Source organism: Chelmon rostratus, chromosome 3 (genome assembly GCF_017976325.1).
Source record: "Chelmon rostratus isolate fCheRos1 chromosome 3, fCheRos1.pri, whole genome shotgun sequence".
Taxonomy (NCBI): domain Eukaryota; kingdom Metazoa; phylum Chordata; class Actinopteri; order Chaetodontiformes; family Chaetodontidae; genus Chelmon; species Chelmon rostratus.
Window position 1 is genome coordinate 5,415,463 of NC_055660.1, and position 20,427 is coordinate 5,435,889.

A 20,427-nucleotide genomic window follows, 5' to 3' on the forward strand; every position below is an offset into this window, starting at 1 on the left:
GATCATAATGGAACTGTTCATTACGCAGCACAGAACGGGCACCAACATGTCCTCCCTGAGAGAGACATTCATGCTCAGGTTTCTTGTCTTCCCATTTAATTAATTCTGCTCATGTGAATTGCACGGACAGCTGCAGACTCTGCGAGAAAAACCAAAACACATTACTTTAGTAATTGAAACTATGGTACCAAATGGTGTGTGCCTTGTCCTGGACTCTTGACTGTTTTTAGTGAAGCACTTAGCAGATGGTTTTAAATGACGGTGACATTTGTTCTGCCCTTCTACAGTATTTTGCAGCTTGAAGCTGGAATTGCTCACATCTCTGCCAACGCTCAGATGCACAAACCCTTGAGCACATCTTCCCAGGACTAGATTGAAATTAGAAAATTGTGTTTGTTTAGGTCAGTCTCTGTCTGTTTGCTTTTGATTAAACTCCTCAGACTGTGCACTCAAATGTCAGAAGACACATAATCATGACACAAATTACAAACCGTTAGCATGCTGCCAGTATCACTTCGTGTTGTGACTTAGATTAAGGCCCCATTAATGATTCAGTTCACTGTCTTTTATACAGAGTACTTCTGGGTCTTAAAAAAGCCCCCGGCCTTCAGTGGAGGGCAGTAAGTCTTCATGTTTATTAGCAGTGCAAAATCTTTGTTTGCTTGTTTGACACACAGCAGCAGAGTCAGTGCAGCTGGTGCTATCAGAGTAAAGAGGTGCAGCTAATTAAAAATAATTAGCTCTGGCGGGTTGTTCGTATTGTAGCCGTGCAAGCTGCTGTTATTTTGATCACAGGCAAACATTAATTCAAGGTTTTTGCAGGTTTCCACAAGTTAAATGTAAGACCATTATTTTTGGTGCTCTTTTTAGCCTTCGTTAGAGGGAACAGTACAGAGCGAAAGGAGGGAGAGAGAGAAGATGATATGCAGCAAAAGGCCTGAGGTTGGAATCGAGCCTTGGCTGCTGCGGCAAGCTCAGCCTTAGTACATGGTGTGCACACTCTACCAGGTGAGCTACCTGGGCCTTCATGTCCGGCTCTCGAACGCTAATGGTCTGGTCACTTCCCAGAGTTGCAGGAGTTAACGTAGTGCAGAGTGGGTTGCACTGGGGCCGGACTTTGCTCAGAAACAATTTTAACTAATCACTTTTATACGTAGCTTTTTGATGAGAGGAGAGACCACGTTAGGCCACACCCTGTTGCAGCACTACCTGCGTGTGCTTTGATAAATTCTGACCGGGCTGCACAGTTTGCATCAGTGGTTATTGGTTCTGTCTTTGTTTTGTGTAGTTTTGTTACAGCGAGATTAATGAAAAATTCTCCCAAAAAGACTTTTAAAAGTGAGACTCTGGTCAACATCATGAAAGTAATGTTAACGTCATAATTCAATCATTTAAAATTCATATTATTGGTTTTCAGGTTTTTAAAGACTTTTTTAAGGACCTGCAGAAACCGTTTAAATGTTATTTCAGATTAGAAAAGCTTTCAGTTCATCACAGCAGCCCCCAGGTGAAACAAATCAAATTTACCTAAATACACCAACAGTTGCTAGAAAACGTCTCTCCTGCTAACTCAAATTGACTCTCACCTTAATTTCTAAAGTGACCTGCTGATTGCATTTCCATGTGTATAAGAGCTGACAGTGATTGGTATACCCCTTGAATTTGTTATTGTGCCCCAAAATGTGACAGTGTTCCCTTATGCATAAAATTCCTTCATTAAATCCTTATTATTAGGCTAAAATAGAGGCTCAAGAATGTGAAAGCGTGTCGTGCTGCTCCTCGCATCCAACCAGACGAAAACGGTCTGACCGCTGAGCAATCACACAACTGAAGGACCAAAATTACTGCTTTTTAAGTCCTGCCCTCTCTCTCTGTAGCAAAGATGAAAATGCACAAAATCCTGTTTGGTCTATTTTGTATTTTTCTGCTGAAGAATTCTGCTCTACAAGACTCAGAGATTTGTATTTGTAGTTCTGAAAAAGTCCCCTTTTTACAGCATCAATGAGATTCTATATAAGTGTTGGACTCTTTTATTGTGCTGTAGAGATAAGATTATTCGGTTTAAAATATAACGAAAACATGTTGTCTCCAGCAGTAGTTGAGTGTATAAAAGCCTGTTACGGATGTGTATTTATTTTTTTAAGGAAAGAAAGTGCATTAGAAAAGACCCCATGACAGCAAATCTCAGACTTGCCTTTAATTTTGTTGAGCTGGAGAGAAATAAGTGGATTGAAAGCATGATGAAGGGAAAAAGCGCACATCCCCTTCTCATCCAATCTTTGATTAAAGTTAGACTTTGAAATGATGCATTTCTAAGACATCTGTCTTCATCTTTACAGATTCTCATGGCAGAGTTACGTGATGTTCAATGACATTGCTGGAATTATTAAACCTCTTCTAAATGATTTACTGCCTCTTGTTCTAAAACTCTGTCTTTGGTACGATGAAAGGGATTCGTTTATCTGTGTTGATCAGAAAACAAAACAATAAGGACATCGTGTCTTGAAGAGATAAGAGATATGTCATGTGATTGAAAATTCACTACATCAGATAGCTGTTTGCCGCCTTTAAGTCTACTTCTTCGTCTGAGGTTTTGATTTCTTTCTCCTCAGATCACGGTCACTGACCACGGCGTTCCCGCCAAATCGACCACTGTCCGCGTCATCGTCCGAGTCCTCGACGAGAACGACAACAGGCCGTTGTTCCTGGAGAAGATCTATAAGATCAAGCTGCCGGAGCGGGAGAGACCAGAGAAAGAGAGAGCCACGAAGAGAGACCCGGTGTATCGGGTCATCGCTTCAGACCGCGACGAGGGACCAAATGCCGAGATCTCTTACAGCATCGAGGAGGGAGATGAAAACGGAAAGTTCTTTATTGAGCCCAAGACCGGCCTGGTGTCTTCCAAGAAGTTCTCCTCTGCCAGAGAATACGACATTCTCACAGTGAGTATCTAATCCCAGGACTTCATCCTGTCCTCAGCCTGATAGTCTCTCAGTGAGCAGATGCTTGTTTGTTGCTTTGCTGGTGCATTCTCCTCTTTGCATTTTCTAGCCCACATTGTTTCTCTGCCCTCCCTTTGATCAGGTTTTGTGTTGAAGAATGCAGTAAAAAAGTTTCAGTAAAAGACACCAACACCTGATTGATCCACTTAAATCGTATATAGAATATTATTTGCAAACAAACATCTACGACCCTGAAACAACAAAACTGTGTGATAATTTGCTACTTTGTGACATGTACTCAATTGAAAACAGTAAATATTGTAGTGATGCTAATATATTCTTACAAGGAGGAGACACAATAACCAGAGGTAGAGCAGTATCTGCCCAGTTTGCGGAACAGACGTCCAGACAATTAAAATCAGTTTCCAAACCAATTACAGATAGTGACACTGATGGAGGTATGTGGGTGTTCAGGCTCTGGCTGCTATTGTGACTGTATACATAAGGTCCACGATAACTGGCTGCTGACATATACTGTATGTTTGGATATAGCTAGATTTCCCCGAACAGGACAGGATGGCAGTAGAGCTGAATAGAATGGAAGTAGAGTAGAATAGAGCAAAAAAGCCTGGAAGTACAACACAACACAAATAAATGCATGAATAAATAAAACCTCACATTTATAATGAGTAAAGTTAGAATGTCAAGTTAGCGTGTTGATTTTTGCAGATCACATTTAGAGCAATGCTTTTGTCAACACTTTGACTGAAATTGCGAAATTGAAATCACATTGAAATATGCCTGTCTTAACGCGGCATAATCAGCGAAATAGAAGGTGTAAGTTTCTTAATTTTTGAATGAGTCACACTGAATCACAACCCCGCTTCCAAAAAAGTCAGGATGCTGTGAAAAGCATAAATAAAACACAGTGTGCTAACTTGCAAACCTTTTTGACAGCTTCATAGATTTTTGCAAATATATTCTTATTCTGAATTTGATGCAGCAAAACACTTTGGATCTAAGCGTTACAAGGAACATACAGTATGCTTGCTTCATTACCATGGTCCTATTACTGCGGCGCCTTCGTCATCGGGAGTTAAGTTTGCCCGCCATCGATGTGACACATCTTTTTGGCCGTCATAGCGTACAGCACTTGAAATGTTCTGCTCATCGTGGCAGCTGTTTTTGCAGAGTATCTTAGAATTACAAGGAAAGAAACGTGTTATATATGTGTGAAAATGAATGTTCTGTCAATCTTCCACCTGTGAGACAAACATCAAGAATTTGCCTCCAGTTTAGTCATTCCGCTTGGCTGTGAAGACTGCGGTGATACTTAACACTCGTCTTTTTTGGTTTAAACTGATTGGTTTCACTCAGATTTTATGTCCGCACACATCCAAAGTTGTGTTCCCTGCTGCAAAAAGACGCTGCTCAGCACAGTTTACAGTAATTGAAGTCCCCACAAAAGGTTGAATCACAAAAGAATACCACACAAAGGGTGTTTTGTCACCGAGAATACGAGGCTCTCTTGCCATGTGGACACCTCGGAAAAGCTTTTACGATTGAGACACATTCTGTGCATTTGTGCAGCAAATCAGTGGCGCTAACTAAAGTGTGTAGGCACTGTGTATAAAATGTAATATTGTTTACTGGTGTTTTTTTTTATCTGCTAGCATTAACTAGCGAGCCACATAACCAAACTTTCTTGTGTATTTACTTCTGAGGAGTTTAAGGCAGAGGATACACCAAAGAGCTGTGCAGAAACTCATTTGCAACAAAATGTTGCATAACACCGTGTAACACAGCCGTTCATTCCCTGCCTCTCTCAGATAAAAGCCGTCGACAATGGACGCCCTCAGAAATCCTCCACTTGCCGCCTGCATATTGAGTGGATTCCCAAACCAGAATTGCCGGCTGACGCTGCTCCCCTGCTTTTCGAGGAGTCCCCCTTCACCTTCTCTGTCATGGAGAGCGACCCTGTGGCGCACATGGTGGGCGTCGTCGCCACCGAATCCTCTGATGTTCCCGTGTGGTTTGAAATCACAGGTATGCCTCCTTGACGTGAATCTCTGTTGTTGTGTGTGTGCATGCATTGTGTAGAAATGCTCTATGCCATAGAAATGCTTCGTAGATAGAAAACCTCTTATACGTCAGGACTAACATAGTTTTTGTGTGTGATATGGCTGGGAAATACGGCAATATAGTTGAAAAATAAACTGTAGGAGACAGCAGCGTATATAGTATAGTATAGTATATTTAGAGTTTATTTATCATATTGGACAGCATGTCGGTCAGAAGATGTTAGCTACCTTACAGAGCTAATACACCTTATCTGTGTACAGTATCTGGTCACAGTTGACTTTTTGGCATTTGTTTTGCCATATATAGAATATTATGCCATAGAAGTGTATAATTTCAAAACATAAGATAAAATTGTCACAGAGAGTTAGCTAAAAGCAGGAGAGCTATATCAAGTGTGAGCTAGCAGAGAGGATAGCCATGACTAGCCTTAGCTAAGGCTAAATCTAATTCACAAACTATTTTTTCCCTGGCTATGTTCTTTAATGAAAAGTAGACATTTTGATGAACCAATATCTTGGTTATCGTTATTCCACGTAACTAAATGAGGCGCTACAATAATCCAATCAAGATGGAGAAAAAAAAAGCTAAACTCCCGCTAAAGCTAATTAGCTTAGCCGAGTGGCAGTGACTGCTGTTTACATTTTTGAATGGATTTCATAAAAATGTAAATAAAATAATAGATTAATTTGTTATTGATTTACATGTAGTGTAACTTTTCATAGACAGACCCATAATTATGGACTGTAATCAAAATAAAGTTTAATTTCTTTAAAAAAAAGAAACTGAAGGAACACTGTTTGATGTAGGTTTTATGGTACTTACTGTATGAAGGTTGTTAATCAATCAAAACTTGCATAAAATGAAGGCAAGTACAGATCTAAGTGTGAAGCAGTTTGTCAGCCAGCTTCAAAACTTTAAAACATTTTTTCCTCAGTGGTCTGCATTACTGCTGAAGAGTTCAGATAACAGAGTCGTGTCATTACTTACTGTAAATATTGAGTAAATATTAACGCCTTTCTTAGCTTTCCCATTTGAGCCAATTGAAATGCCGTAAATTTCAACTCTTTTTTGACGTGTTGACACTTAATTTGCAGTTTCTTGAATGTGTTTATCTTTAATACTTATGATAGGCTCTGTATGCATGAGAGGACTTAAATTGACTGCTTTCAAAAATGCTCGCCTCTTCTCCCTCCTTCCCAGCCTGTCCTCCCTCTAATCAATGTCCGACTGACACGTCTCTTTTCTCCTCTCTTTCTCTGCTCTGCTTCGGCTTTCCTCTTTTCTCTGGAATGTTCTGTTTGGTTGGATTTTTGCAAGACGGCATAGAGGATGCTGAGATGTTTTACATCCTTCAGATGGCTTGTGACCACAACTGTACAGCAGAAGGTAGCTGCTGGGATCTCCTAATAGGCTGTGCTGTATTAAGAGATCATCCTGCACTGTGTGTTGCTGCTTCCTGTTGGCTGTGGTTGAGTTGTGTTGTGCCACTGGATTGATGCTGTGCCACATTTCCCCCTTAAACCTGTGACCTGATTAAGAGTCTCTAGAGATGCAGGAAAACCCCCCCTCTCCTTACATTGTGCAAACTAGAGCTCCATTTTATTTCCACTGGTGTGTGGTTTATCCTTGACAGTTTAGCATCCTTTCATACAAAAAAAAGAAGCCTTGTTATACATTCATCACTTTTTATTTATGTTCGCATTCAATGTGTGTTAGGGTCAATGCTAATGTGGCTAATGTTTATATAGAGCAAATCTATACTGATAGTAAATTTCATCAACATTTGTGCATCTTTTCATTATGTCCGACATCAGAAAATGAATGTTTGTGTGTCCATCTCAGCTTCCCCATTGAATGTTTGCGTAACCTTGCTACATGCAGACAACTCAGCGATGATCTGTCACTAATCTTTTGTCCTTCCTCGTTGTTTGTACCAAAAATGATTCCACAGGTGGTAATTATGACAGCCGCTTTGACGTGGGCAAGGCCAGTGGAACCTTGATTGTAGCACGGCCCCTGGACACAGAGCAGAAATCAAATTACAACCTGACGGTGGAAGCCACAGATGGGACACGAACTGTCAGCACCCAGGTAATTGAAACACTAATGAAACGGCTGGAAGCTGATGAGGCAGTTGTCATGGTTCTGTTTGTCTCATGTGAGAAATAGCGGCAGAAAAGGGACGGGTAATGAGTGAAGCAGCGGCCAAACTGTCCTGCTTGCTGGGATATGTTTATGTTGTGATGCTATCGTTGCCCTCAACTGGCACGGCAACATGACAGTTTATAGGTTTGAATCTCATTACATCCCTACATGACCTGACTTCAATACATATAAAGCTACTGTGGAAAAAATGAACAGATGACACCAAAAATATGAGATATGCTATAATAAGGCTGTGCTTTATATAGAGATATTCTGATATTGTCTGGTGCCTCTTGTGAGGTGTGATTGAATGGTGTTTTACTGTTGATTTATCACTTTATTAACTCACCACATAGGGAGCTTTTTGAAAAAAGGTAAAGGAAATAAGGCTACTCTACAACCAGCAGCTGATTAGTTTAGCTTAGCATAAAGCCTGGAAACGTTGAAGCCTAGCTCTGCCCAAAAGTAACAAAATTTGCCTACCTGCAACTCTAAAGCTCACTAATTAACATGTTATATTAGGTTTATTTAATTGGTACAAAACCACATGTAAGAATGACATTTAATGCTAAGCTAAACTAACCACCTCCATCTAGACTCATATTTACCGTACAGACACGAGGGTGCTATCCATCTTCTCATCTAGCTAATCTAAGAAAGTGAATAATTGTTCGTGAGGTCGAGCTTCCGTTGGAATGATCAGTTTTGAATGTAGGCAGTTTTTCAGCCATAACGTGGGTAGTAATTGTTCCTCCTCCTCTGTTCTCTGCCATCACAGTTGGGCGTTGAACCCCAGGAATCTTCCATTGTCTCATTCCTGATGCGGGGCTGCTGTGATAATAGTCTAGCCAGAGTTTTTTTTTTTTATTTGAAGTGTACATTCTTGAGCCCCCTCCTCTCCTCCCCTCTGCCGTGTCTCTCTGAACCTGTGAAGCTTCTCTTACTTTCTCTGAGAGGAACAGCTGACCTTGGTCTTTTTTGAATGGTCTTAAAATAACTAGATATACTGCACTCATAGTCTACATATACAAGCACAGTCTGGAAACTGTAAAATTTGATGAAAAGATGCTTTTATGCAGAAAGAAAATTGATAAAACAAATAAAAAAGTTATGGGATCCTTTAAACCATATGACCCTATGTGAGCCATTTTGATGAAAGATGATACTAAAACTTGCTTCCAAAAGAACTTCCAAAGCAGTTGCATACTTGTATTTCAGTATATTAATATGCTGATTTATTCCTGCGTGGATATGTCTTGCTCCCCAGCTGATGCCAAAGCTGAACTGCCATGATAAAAGCTTTTAAGCATGCAAGTTGTCTCTGGTTTTGTTCAGATGGTCATGCCTTGTCCATGAGATTTTGAACATTTTTACATGATAGTTTGGGTCATATGGGATGGTGGCATTCAAAATGTTTTGTCCTTTGTCCTCAAAGGGGAGCTTCAGAGAACTGTAGCTGGAAAAGAATCTATTTGTTGTCACTCCGTATGAATAAAGCCTTTCATCATCTGGCTGCTGTGCTCCACTGAGCCTCGGATGAAGCGCCGCCTTCGCTGGCATTTTGCAGCTCATCCGAGGAAGCAGCACGTCCTTTCGTTTAGTGCAGAACCTTAAAAACAGCCACACAGTGCCTATTTTCTCAGCCATGATTTTCTCTCCCCATAAAGCACTTTTTTAAAAATGTCCTGGCAACAGACACTTATTTAAAAGCACCTCAGCAATCCTGCATGCAGTGACATTTTCAGTTAAATTAATCATATTCAAAGGTTAACCTATTCAGAAGGTCTGATTCTCAGTGGGGCCGACTGTACGAGCAATCCTCTGACATTACAGGGAATAGTTTCATAGAGTGGTCATTTTAAAATACAGGGTGACTTCACAGACTTCAAAACTTAACTTTTATTTTGTTTATTCCACAGAAAAGCAATGAAAAGATATGAAATGCTACGGTGATGTCATGATCTTTTACTTACACTTTAACATCAACAGTCTACATGACATGTGGCATATTTTTCAACGCTTAGGCACAGTTTAACTTAGTTTATCAGTCTGCCGTGTATTTCAGAAACTTTGGCAGTAATTGCTAATATCCTGAAGTGAATAAACTCCCAACTTCATACACCACCTTAGATTTCCCCTGTGGGATCTGATGGTGTGATGGGAAGTTTTACTGTAAGCACTGGTTTATTATCAGCTTTGTGAATTCCATCTCTACAAGCCATCACAGCTCAACTGAACCATCTCCTCACAGAAGAAAACGGGTCTAAGAATAATCACTTGTACAGTGTATCAGATGAAGTAAGCCAGTGCTCTCTGTCTGACTGCCTGCACATTATGAATGTGCATATTTTTGTACATATTATCAGAGCTGTGACTGATAGGCTCTCTTGCAGATGAGTGCTAATGTGTAAGATGCAGTCCTGTGTCCTTGTAGAGGGAACGGATTTACTGAATTAGACCACACTGTAGCTGCGTTTCCACCACTCCAACACGTCTGGTATAGTGCCCTTACAAACTGTGCCTCACATATATACCTACATGGACATAAATGTTAGATCTGCTCTGCGTCTTCACCACAGACAGTAGGTGGGGTAGTTTAAAGGGCTTCTGTGCTAACCTCTTTCACTTTTCCCGCAGTTGGGAAGCATCAGTTTCTCGGCCTTGAGGAGCTGCAGCATTTATTAACTGACAGACTGTTACCTGTACTGTACATCTGCTGCCAGACTGAGAACTTACTGCTAAGCTTTTCCTCTGCTCCGCTCACATTTACCGTCACTTTTCACTACGCGCACACCTTTCGTGTTCGTTCTTCTCGATACGCGGTTGTTTATTTCAACAAGGAAACAAGCTTTGTTGGAGAAAAGGCTGCAGGCACAAAAGACAACACAGAGACTCCTGTCTTTTAGTTCCTGATCCGTGTGCTAGGTGCCGGCATAAACTGGCTCTATTAACCATCCACAACTTTTGACAGTGAAAACACAGAAATATTATATGATTATTATCTGTTCTATTCTAACTGAACTGGACTGGAGTCCTTGGTGGAAACGTGGTTTATGTGATTTGCGCAAGCTGCCTGGGATATGCTGAGAGCCAAAAAGGTGATTGAAAGAGGCATCCAATGATAGAATAGACAGGAGTAGTTACCCAAATTGTGTTTGCTTGTAATAAATACATCGCTGTCACAGATAATTTTTCACAAACCTCTAACGTATTCTGGCATCTACGGTTTTGTTGTTTCAAAGACCAGAATCCAGGTGAGAAGGAAGTGTGTGTCTTCAGTGTGGTGTGTACACATTTGATATTTCACATACTGTATAGTGCCAGTAGGTTGAAAAGGGATCGCCTTAAATACCAGCAACATACTGAGTGCTTCATGTTTCAGGAAAGCCATCTGAGTGTTTTGGCTACTAACTTGTTTATCCGATAACATTGTTCAGCCTTGACAGTATTGACTCTGTCAGAGGGGGTTTTAGCAAACACTGTACAGTGAGTGCATCTCTTGCTGGGAAGGTTTTTTTTTTGTAGCAGTGAGTGACTAATGGGGCTAAGATTTGGAAAAGGTTGTGTCAGACCACACTGACACCTGGGGACACTTCATTTACTTCTTGAGGTAGATTCACTCATTACCTTTTCAAGGCTGGCAATTAGTAAAAAACTTAGTAAATCCACCAGATCGTGCAATATTAGGTTTAATCATGAAACACTTAAATAGAGTATTTTGTAAATTATACAGAATTATTCCAAGAAGAGTGAATTTCGGTGGGAAATCATTTGCAAAAGAGTCTTTTATTGTTTGTTCAGTAAGAATTTGTTTTCTTCAGGGACACTATGTTGTTTACATTTTAAAACAAGTCCCTAGAATTTCACTGCCAATTAGATCTACCCGATCACACACATGCAGCGCACCTCGTGAAAGCTCAAAGTTGGACTTATCTCTTCCTCAAATCAAAGTCATGTGGAAGCTTTGCTGCCAGACAGGCTGGCCTATTTTCTCTCTCCTTGGAATGTTTTTTTTTTTTCCCGTTTTTGTTCTCTCTCTTTCTCTCTCTCTCTTTGCGCTCTCTTTGTCTTTCTTTCTAATTTTCTTCAAAAAGCTCCACATTTATTGGCCAGGCATGCAGAGATGATGATTATTCTGTTTGGGTAGAATAAAGCGCAAACAAGAGCGGTGGATCTCTGTGGGTATTGGGCTGTGTTAATCCTGTTTTGGGAACATGTTAGAGTGCCCGGTGCCAGTGCCCTGCCTTTGCCCAGAACCTGCCACCTGGCAGGGGGGCTTCCTCTCCTACGCATGGCTCAGGAGGACAATGAGCACAATGAAAGCTCCCCCGTGTCCTGTTCTGGATGCAATGCAAAAGGTGCTCCGTTATTCAGAAGACTCTGTTCGCTTTGTGGTCGCTTAAGCACACTTTTGTTTTTGAACGTCTGTTTTATTTTCAAATGACAGTGTCAAACTATGAGCTGAGAATTAAAAAAGATTTAAAATCCAACCACCTTGTGACTCCGGTGGCGATCCCAGTCTGAAGCTCACGGTCTGTGGGAGGTCTGTGGGAAACAGTCGCCTTTCTGTCGCATGCTTTGCATTTGACCGTTGTATTTCTCTGAAGGAGCAGCTGATGTAGACAAGGGCTGCCGCATTCTAGCTTGGGCACCTCATAGCCAGGAGCTGCGCCAGCAAGGCAGCCTCGGCATGCAGCCCAGCCTCCCTTCCCCCCATCTCTAGCTATATGACATCCTCCCTTGGCCGTGTAGAAGTACCTCAAGCTGTTCTGCTCACAATCTGTTCCTGGTCTCCTGTTTCTCATGTTATCTGAGTCCACATTACAAAGACTCTCTTTATGTCTCACTTGAAGGTTCACTGTATTCGCTCATATGTTTGCTCGTGTTCAGTATGAAAGCTTACTGTTGTATCCAGGTGTCTTTTTTTTTTGCATAGTATTCTCAGCCACATCTTTTGTTTGTGTGTTTCTTTTATTCCCAGCCTCAACCAGTGTTTTCTAAATTTGACCATTTCCCTTAGATTTCTTTGGTTTTCCGCTGTCACCTTTCTTTCTTACTCTCATCTCACCCTCACAGCACTTTTTATCTCCATCTGTCAGCGTCTGTGTCTCAGTCCCAATCTTGTTCCTCTCCAGTGTTCCCAGAGGAAGCCATATACAAAGACTACAGAGTTTTCTTCCATACCAACATTTCTGCTGCAGTCAGGCTGTATCATGCTGTTTTGTGATGTTTGGGGGCAAAGTTCCTTTGAAGTGTTGTAGAGCCTGCTTGAAAAGGGAAAGGCAAGTTTGTGTGCATATGGGGGATGGGGGGGGGGGCGTTGAATAGCCTTTTGTGTATTTTCTAAGCCACATGAAATAGTACATTGTGGATAGATGTGGATACTACTGACCAGGTTCCATTCCTTTCTGCTTCCTGATCAGCTCTCGCCACCTTACTCACTATTCACAAGACGTGTTATCTGACGCTGGCCAGATTGAGACACGTTGGCCAGCCTCTTTGTGCAGATGTATGTGTGGAAATGCACATTTTATGAGCGTGTGTGTATGTGGTTGCACGCATGTGCATCTCTGTGTGTGTGAAAGGTAATTTGTGAGACATCAGGGATTTGGTGCTATATGATGTCTGGCATGACATGAGAAGACATGTTTGGAATGAGATAGATTGTCAGCCCGCAGAGGGTTCAGCATGCCTCAATTTCATGCACTTTTTCAAGGTTAGCATCAGATTAGAACGTTGTATTTATTTAACATTACGCGTCCTGATTAGCAGGTGACATGGGTCGCTCATGACACATGACTTATGGCAAACAGCCAGCTTACAGCACTGACGGACAGCATGCGTCCCAACGCTCCCCCTGCAAGATGACATCTGTGAGCCTCAGCAGCATTGCCAACATCACAGCACAGAGCAGATTGTAAATGTTATCAGTGCTGTCAGGTTGAGTCTATATTTGTCTCTGATATAGGCTCACAGTGCTCAACCAACAGTGTTATGACAATAAATCAACAGTGGGCAGTTGTGTTGACCAGAGATCTGACAAATCCTGGTCAGCTAGTGAGCTCTCAACTGGTCAGAGCTTTTGTAACCATAGTCCCCTTCACTGTTCCTTCACCAAGCAGCTCGGCCTTGTCTGTTTCCTTATGGGACATCACCCCCTTGTGTTTGGTATGCAGGTGTCTAATCTGGGCTGATCCCTTTGTTCCCCATGTTTGGCAACGGTAGAAGCCCCTCGCTGGTCTGGGAAGCAGAGATGGCATTCCAGCAGCTCTCCATAATCCTCTGTCGGAAGTCCAGTAGACGAGTGGCTGGTGTTGATAAAACATGCTCCCAGTGGAATTTTACAGTTTGGGGATGTTGTCTTTGTAGTGTGCTGGGGAAAAAAAACCCACAGTGACTGCACTTTTTGCAGTCTAAAGTACAAGGCACATATGTGTCGAAATTTGTTTTGTGGATTTGAGTCTGAACAAGTTGTTATGAATATTTCATCTGCAAAACAGTAACATTAAACATGTTTAACCATACTAAAAGTTCTATTCTCGAACTTCTCACTTTTTCACAGCTCACTATCATATAGTTGCTAACGCATGTACTCTGAATTTAATCACCTGCTCCTGTACGTCATTTAGATGCACTGTGGTTATTCAGCATTGATTTCTTGTTTTCACCGTTAGCTACATCAAGTGGCCGTTCAGTTAAAATATTGCTTTTGCCATCATATGTATTGATCTGGTCTATGTCAGTGCAACGCTGCTTATTACCGCAGAGCATGAAGGATATGAAAAGTTTATACTGCACGTGTGTGTGTGGATGAGGGAGGAGAGACTGAAAGTAAAAATAAAGAGGATGATTTAAAGGTCTTTCGACCATTTGAGTGTATTGAACTATTTCTATAACAATATACTGTAGATGTCTTGTTTTTAGTAATTTACTGGAACATTTATTGTTTGTTAATCATTATTCTGTTTAAAAGCATTAACTACAAAGTATTCTGGTTTTTAGAATATGTATTTTGTGTGTTTGCACATGTAAACCTGTAAAATACTGCTTTAGAACCACCCTCTTCATGCTTTTTATCAAATTAATGTTCAACAGTAACACTGGATTTATTTTGACTGATTCAACTGATTCCAATTAGCCTCTGAAAGATGACAGTCCTGAGAACACGATGATAAAATTAGAAAAGGCTCAGAAAATTGTTTTCTTCATGTTCATGATCTGGGAGATGACTTGAGTCAACTGTTTAAAACAATTATTTTTCAAATATTTTTCTTTTGTAGGTGCTCATCCGTGTCATTGACACCAACAACCACCGGCCACAGTTCTCTCAGAAGTGGTATGAGGTGAATGTCTCTGAAGACAAACCAGCTGGGACTGAAGTCCTGCAGATCAGCGCTGTGGACAGAGACGAGAAGAACAAACTGACCTTTACACTCCTGAGCAGCACAGATCCCTTCAGCCTGAGGAAGTTCCGACTCGACCCAGGAACAGGCACACTGTACACCGCTGAGCGGCTGGACCACGAGACTATGCATCGCCATGTCCTCACCGTCATGGTATAAATCCATGAACATTTTGTTCATTTTGCAATTATTTGCTTCATTGTAAAATGAAGCATCCTTTAAATTAAGTCAAGCTTTGTTTGTTTCCTTGCTTTTCAAAATGTGAATGGTTTTTTACTTTTTTATCATGGTACTTCAGGAATTAAATATCCCTCGAGGGTTCTCATGCACTTGCCTGTCTTTTTTTTTTCCTCCACCCTCTGTCTGTCTCTATCTAAATTTTTCTTCCCTAGGTTCGAGACCAGGACATCCCAGTAAAGAGGAACCTTGTGCGTGTCATTGTCAATGTGGCTGACACCAATGACAACGCACCCTGGTTTATAGGCACCCCTTACTCTGCCCGTGTGTTTGAATCCGCAGCCGTAGGCTCGGCTGTACTCCAGGTCACAGCTCTCGACAAAGACAAGGGCCATAACGCAGAGGTTGTCTACAGCATCGAATCAGGTAAATGCTCACAAAGTTGCAGAATTTTCCATTTTTTTCCTCATTGTACAAAGCTTTCATTGTAAAATGATGCAAATGAAATCAGCTCGTAAAAATGTATGAGTCATCTTGAGTCCTGCAGCCCACTGGATCTTGATGATGAATGGAATAGTTTACAAAGAGTAGGAGAATATTGAAGACTTTGTCTAGAGGATCTCTAGATACGTGGGAGATGGGAGGATCCCCCCTCAGAATTTCCCACGATGGTTTTCTCCAACAATAAGCTGTTATATGAGATCAAGAAACACACAGCTATTCGCTTTTTGCTTGAACACATGCATATTTGAAATAGTTCGGATGACTTAATGTAATTGGATTATAGCTTGCTTTGCTGAGGACTTAGCATGACTTGCTTGGAAAGGACACAAGCATTCCTGACTATCTAATGTTGAAGGGGAAAACATTGACAATGCAAATGCTTATCAACCGAATCTTCCTGATACAACACATAACAAAAGATGCATAATATACATTTCTAGCAGGGTCACAAACATACATAATTCTTTTGTCTTCTCTTTCTTATAGGAAACTTTGCAAACTCCTTTGCCATCGACCCTGTTCTTGGGACAATTACAGTAGCCAAAGAGCTTGATCGAAGCAGCAAGACCCTGTTTGAACTCACTGTTAAGGCATCAGATAATGGAATGTCTCCGCTGTCAACTACAGCCACTGTACACATTGTGGTAACAGTATCTGACAATGCAGCCCCCAGATTCACTGAAAAGGAGTTCTCTGCTGAAATCAGTGAATCAGCCCATCCAGGAAGTTTCGTCAGCCTGGTCACAGCCGTCAGCCAGTCGTCTGTTTTCTATCAAATAAAAGGTGGCAATATAAACAACGCATATGACATAAACCCAAACTCAGGAGTGGTTGTGACCCAGAAAACTTTAGATTATGAGACCGTCTCGCAGTACATGCTCATCATACAGGGCACAAACATGGCCGGACTTGCCAGCAACACAACACTTCTGATTCATCTGAAGGATGAAAATGACAATGCACCAATCTTTCTCCAGAAGGAATTCAAAGGAGTGATCAGCGAGTCAGCCCCTGTCAACAGTGTTGTTCTGACCCATGAAAACATGCCTTTTGTCATTCGGGCCTCTGATGCTGACTGTGACCAGAATGCCATGCTCATCTATCAAATTGTCGAACCTTTCGCGCACAACTATTTCGCCATTGACTCGAGCACCGGGGCCATAAGAATCACGACAGTTTTGGATTATGAACAGAGGAGTGTTTTCCACTTCACAGTCCAGGTCCATGATCTAGGAATGCCACGCCTGTTTGCAGAGACGGCGGCCAACGTGACCATTGAAGTAATTGATGTTAATGACTGTTCTCCAGTTTTTAGCCAAGAACTGTACGAGACAGCCGTCGTAGTGCCAACATACAAAGGAGTGGAAGTTATTAAGGTCAACGCTACAGACTCAGACTCTGGGCCTAACTCCAAACTTCTCTTCTCCATCTCTGAGGGAAATATTGGCGATAAATTTAAAATGGACCCAATCACAGGCATAATCTCTGTTCAGAATGTCACGCAGCTCAGGAGCAGATATGAATTAAAGGTTCGGGTTTCTGATGGTAGATTTGCCACTGTTGCTACAGTAAAAATAACTGTGAAGGAAAACAAAGAGAGCAAGCTGAAATTCACCAGGGAGTCCTACAAAGCCTACGTCCAAGAAAACTCCCCCGAGAAGAAAACACTAGCAGTCATTGCTGCTGTTGGTAGCCAGGTGAATGAGCCTTTGTTTTACAAAATTTTGAACCCTGACAGGAAGTTTGAAATCAGCCGCACATCTGGAGTAGTCTCAACCACTGGGATTCCTTTTGATCGCGAAGCACAGGACACATTTGACATAGTTGTTGAGGTCACCAGAGAGGACAAATCTGAAGATGGGGCTCATGTTCTAGTGACTGTGAGAGTGGAAGATGTGAATGACAACAAACCCATGTTCGTGAACCTTCCCTATCATGCGCTTGTCCAGATGGACGCAGAGGAGGGCCAGGTCATCCGACAAGTGACGGCGGTGGACAAAGACATGGGCCCGAATGCAGATATCCATTATCACCTGAAGGAACACCAGGAGCACTTTCAAATTAGCCCCTCTGGCGAAATCTCACTTAAAAAGAAATTTGAGAAGGAGTCGCTTAACACAGACTTTGTCATCATTGTTATGGCAGAGGATAATGGAGAGCCAGCACTCTCAGCAGAAGTACAAGTGCCAATAACAGTAGTGAACAAAGCAATGCCTGTGTTTGAGAAGGCTTTTTACAGCATTGAAATCCCTGAAAACATTCAGTTACACTCACCTGTGCTTCATGTACAGGCCAATGATTCTGAAGGCCCCCGTATTGTGTACACAATCTCCGAGGGCGATCCTTTCAAACAATTCTCAATTGATTTCAACACAGGTGTAATTCATGTGATTCAGCCTCTGGACTTTGAGACGCATCCTGCCTACAAGTTAAACGTTAGGGCCACAGATTCTCTGACTGGAGCGCACTCTGAAGTTTTTGTTGATATCATACTGGAAGATGTAAATGACAACGCCCCCGTGTTCCTGTCAAAGGCTTACTATGCCAATATTTCAGAGGCCTCTGTCATTGGTACATCCATTTTACAAGTTGAGGCCAAAGATTCTGATACTGGAAATAACCAAGAAGTATTCTTTCAGTTGGTTGAGGAAAAGGGAAAGAGTTCTGATTATTTCACTATCGACCGTGACACAGGAATGATATCTACAGCTCAAGTTCTTGATCATGAGGAGACCCAGCAGCACAAGTTGAGAGTCCGCGTTGTGGACGGAGGTGTTCCAGCCCTCTCTAGTGATGTCATTGTGACGATAGACGTTACTGACCTGAACGACAATGCTCCAGTATTTACAGAGCACACTTACAAAACTACTGTAAGTGAGTTGGCCCCACGTGGACACTTCATCACCCAAGTCCAGGCATCTGATGCTGACAGCTCAGACTCAAATAACTTGGAGTTCTCCATTATATCCAGCAACGAAGATATGAACTTCTCCATTGACAAAAACACAGGTGCCATTGTTATTTCCAATCACCGCAGGCCACACATGCAGCCTCTTTACAACCTCAATGTGTCTGTATCCGATGGTGTATTCAGAAGCTCAGCCCTTGTCATGGTAACAGTTATTGGCGCCAACTTCCACAACCCCACCTTCTCTCAGGTGGACTATGTGGTCGAGCTTGTCGAAAACTCCCCTGTTGGTACTTTGGTAGCAGAAGCAAAAGCGACAGATGACGACGAAGGCATTTATGGGCAAATAACATACCAGATTGTCAATGATTTTGCAAAAGACAAGTTCTCTGTCAATGAGAATGGAGAGATTTTCACTCTAGAGGTCCTTGATCGTGAGAATAACGCTGAAAAGGTTATTCCTATTTCTCTCGTAGCTAAAGATGGTGGTGGAAAAGTAGGCTTTTGTATAGTCAGTGTCATTCTCACAGATGTCAATGACAATGCCCCACAATTCAGGGCAGCAGAGTACAAAGCCACTATTGCATCAGATGTCCCAAGGGGAACCTCCGTGGTTAAAATTGCTGCTTCCGACATGGATGAGGGAAGCAACGCTGACATTGAGTATTCAATCGAAGCAGACGTCGAAAATGTGGAGGAGAACTTTGAAATCCACCCAACCTCTGGGGTCATTGTTACCAAAGAGAGCCTCATTGGGCTTGAAAATGAGCTCTATGCATTCTTTGTCAGGGCGAAGGATACTGGGAATCCACCCAAACAGTCTGTCGTACAGGTTTACATAAGGATTGTTGCACCAGAGACCCCAATTCCCAAATTCACTGAAGCACACTACCGCTATACAATTGCTGAAGACCTTCCCATTGGCACAGAGATTGACGTAATTCAGGCGGAGAGTGAGCAACCAGTCGTTTACAGCCTTGTGAAGGGCAACACTCCCGAGAGCAATGAATATGAGGTGTTTGTTGTAGACAGAGACAGTGGAGCCCTGAAGCTTCAGAAAAGCCTCGACCATGAGACGACCAAATGGTACCAGCTGACTTTGCTTTCCCAAACCAAACATGAGAACTATGAGGTAGTGGCATCGGTAAATGTCAACATCCAAGTGAAAGATCTGAATGACAACAAACCTGTCTTTGAGTCAGACCCCTATGAGGCTGTCATTGTGGAAAACCTTCCAAGTGGAACTCAAGTGATCCAAGTCAAAGCCAGCGACCAAGACTCTGGAACCAACGGCCACGTTGTTTACAGCCTGGACCCCAAGCAGAACTTACAGGAGATCTCTGAGCTGTTTGCTGTGAATAGTGAAACTGGATGGGTGACCACCTTAAAAGAGCTGGACCGGGAAAAGATGGACAAATATACAATTGCTGTCCTAGCCACAGACCAAGGCGACAAGGTCCAGCACGTCACTGGTACCAAAGTGGAGGTTACGGTCGCCGATGTGAATGACAACCCGCCCCGCTTCACTGCAGAGATCTACAAAGGCACAGTCAGTGAAGATGACCCTCCTCCCAGCGGGGTGATCGCTATTCTCAGCACCACAGATGATGATTCTGAGGACATCAATAAACAAGTGAACTACTTCATCACAGGTGGGCGTTTATTATTTGCAAAACAGATAATTGGTGAACCCAGAGAGTTAACTCCCTATTCCTATGTGTAACAGTTTTTCATAAACAGAGCTTAGGGGGGGATTATCCGTTTATGCCACTTAATATGATGATTATATCTCATCTTTGAAACATTACACAGTCCTATTATCTGTTCAGAGTGTGAGTTATCGCCTAATCTGCTGAAGCTCAAGGCAAATATTTAGGTCATCAAAATACAGAAATGTATAATTATCTGAATAATGCTTTGAAAAAGACTGGGGAAAATATTTCCTCTGGTGCTAATTAGCGAGTGTGAATAACTCGCCAGGTCTGGAAACATCATGAGGAATCAGAAGCGAGCACTATCATTACTTCATGTCCATTTTCTGTAGCTTCTCGGTTTTCTTTGCTTGTGTACTAAACGTATTTAATTTGGAAGTAAGGATTTGCTTTGTGAAGTAGTGACTCTGATTCCAAAAAAGTTGGATGCTGTGTGAAACGTGTAATTCAGTAAACCCCTTTATCCAGTCATGTGTTCACAAAGTGGTGAACTTTGCTCCATCCTCGCTGTGAACCACTGAGCCTTTCCAGGATGCTCCTTTCATACCCAATCA

General features: G+C 42.0%; 1 protein-coding gene across 1 annotated transcript in view; it reads left to right on the forward strand.

The window, feature by feature from the left end:
- Positions 1-20,427, forward strand: part of fat1a (FAT atypical cadherin 1a) — a 75,485-nt gene that overhangs the window by 31,424 nt on the left and 23,634 nt on the right. Inside the window, exons 5-10 of the mRNA XM_041966156.1 lie at positions 2,613-2,942; positions 4,772-4,988; positions 6,976-7,115; positions 14,450-14,725; positions 14,965-15,175; positions 15,740-19,813. Of these exons, the coding sequence (XP_041822090.1) occupies positions 2,613-2,942; positions 4,772-4,988; positions 6,976-7,115; positions 14,450-14,725; positions 14,965-15,175; positions 15,740-19,813 (5,248 nt within the window). The remainder of the gene's footprint in view (positions 1-2,612; positions 2,943-4,771; positions 4,989-6,975; positions 7,116-14,449; positions 14,726-14,964; positions 15,176-15,739; positions 19,814-20,427) is intronic.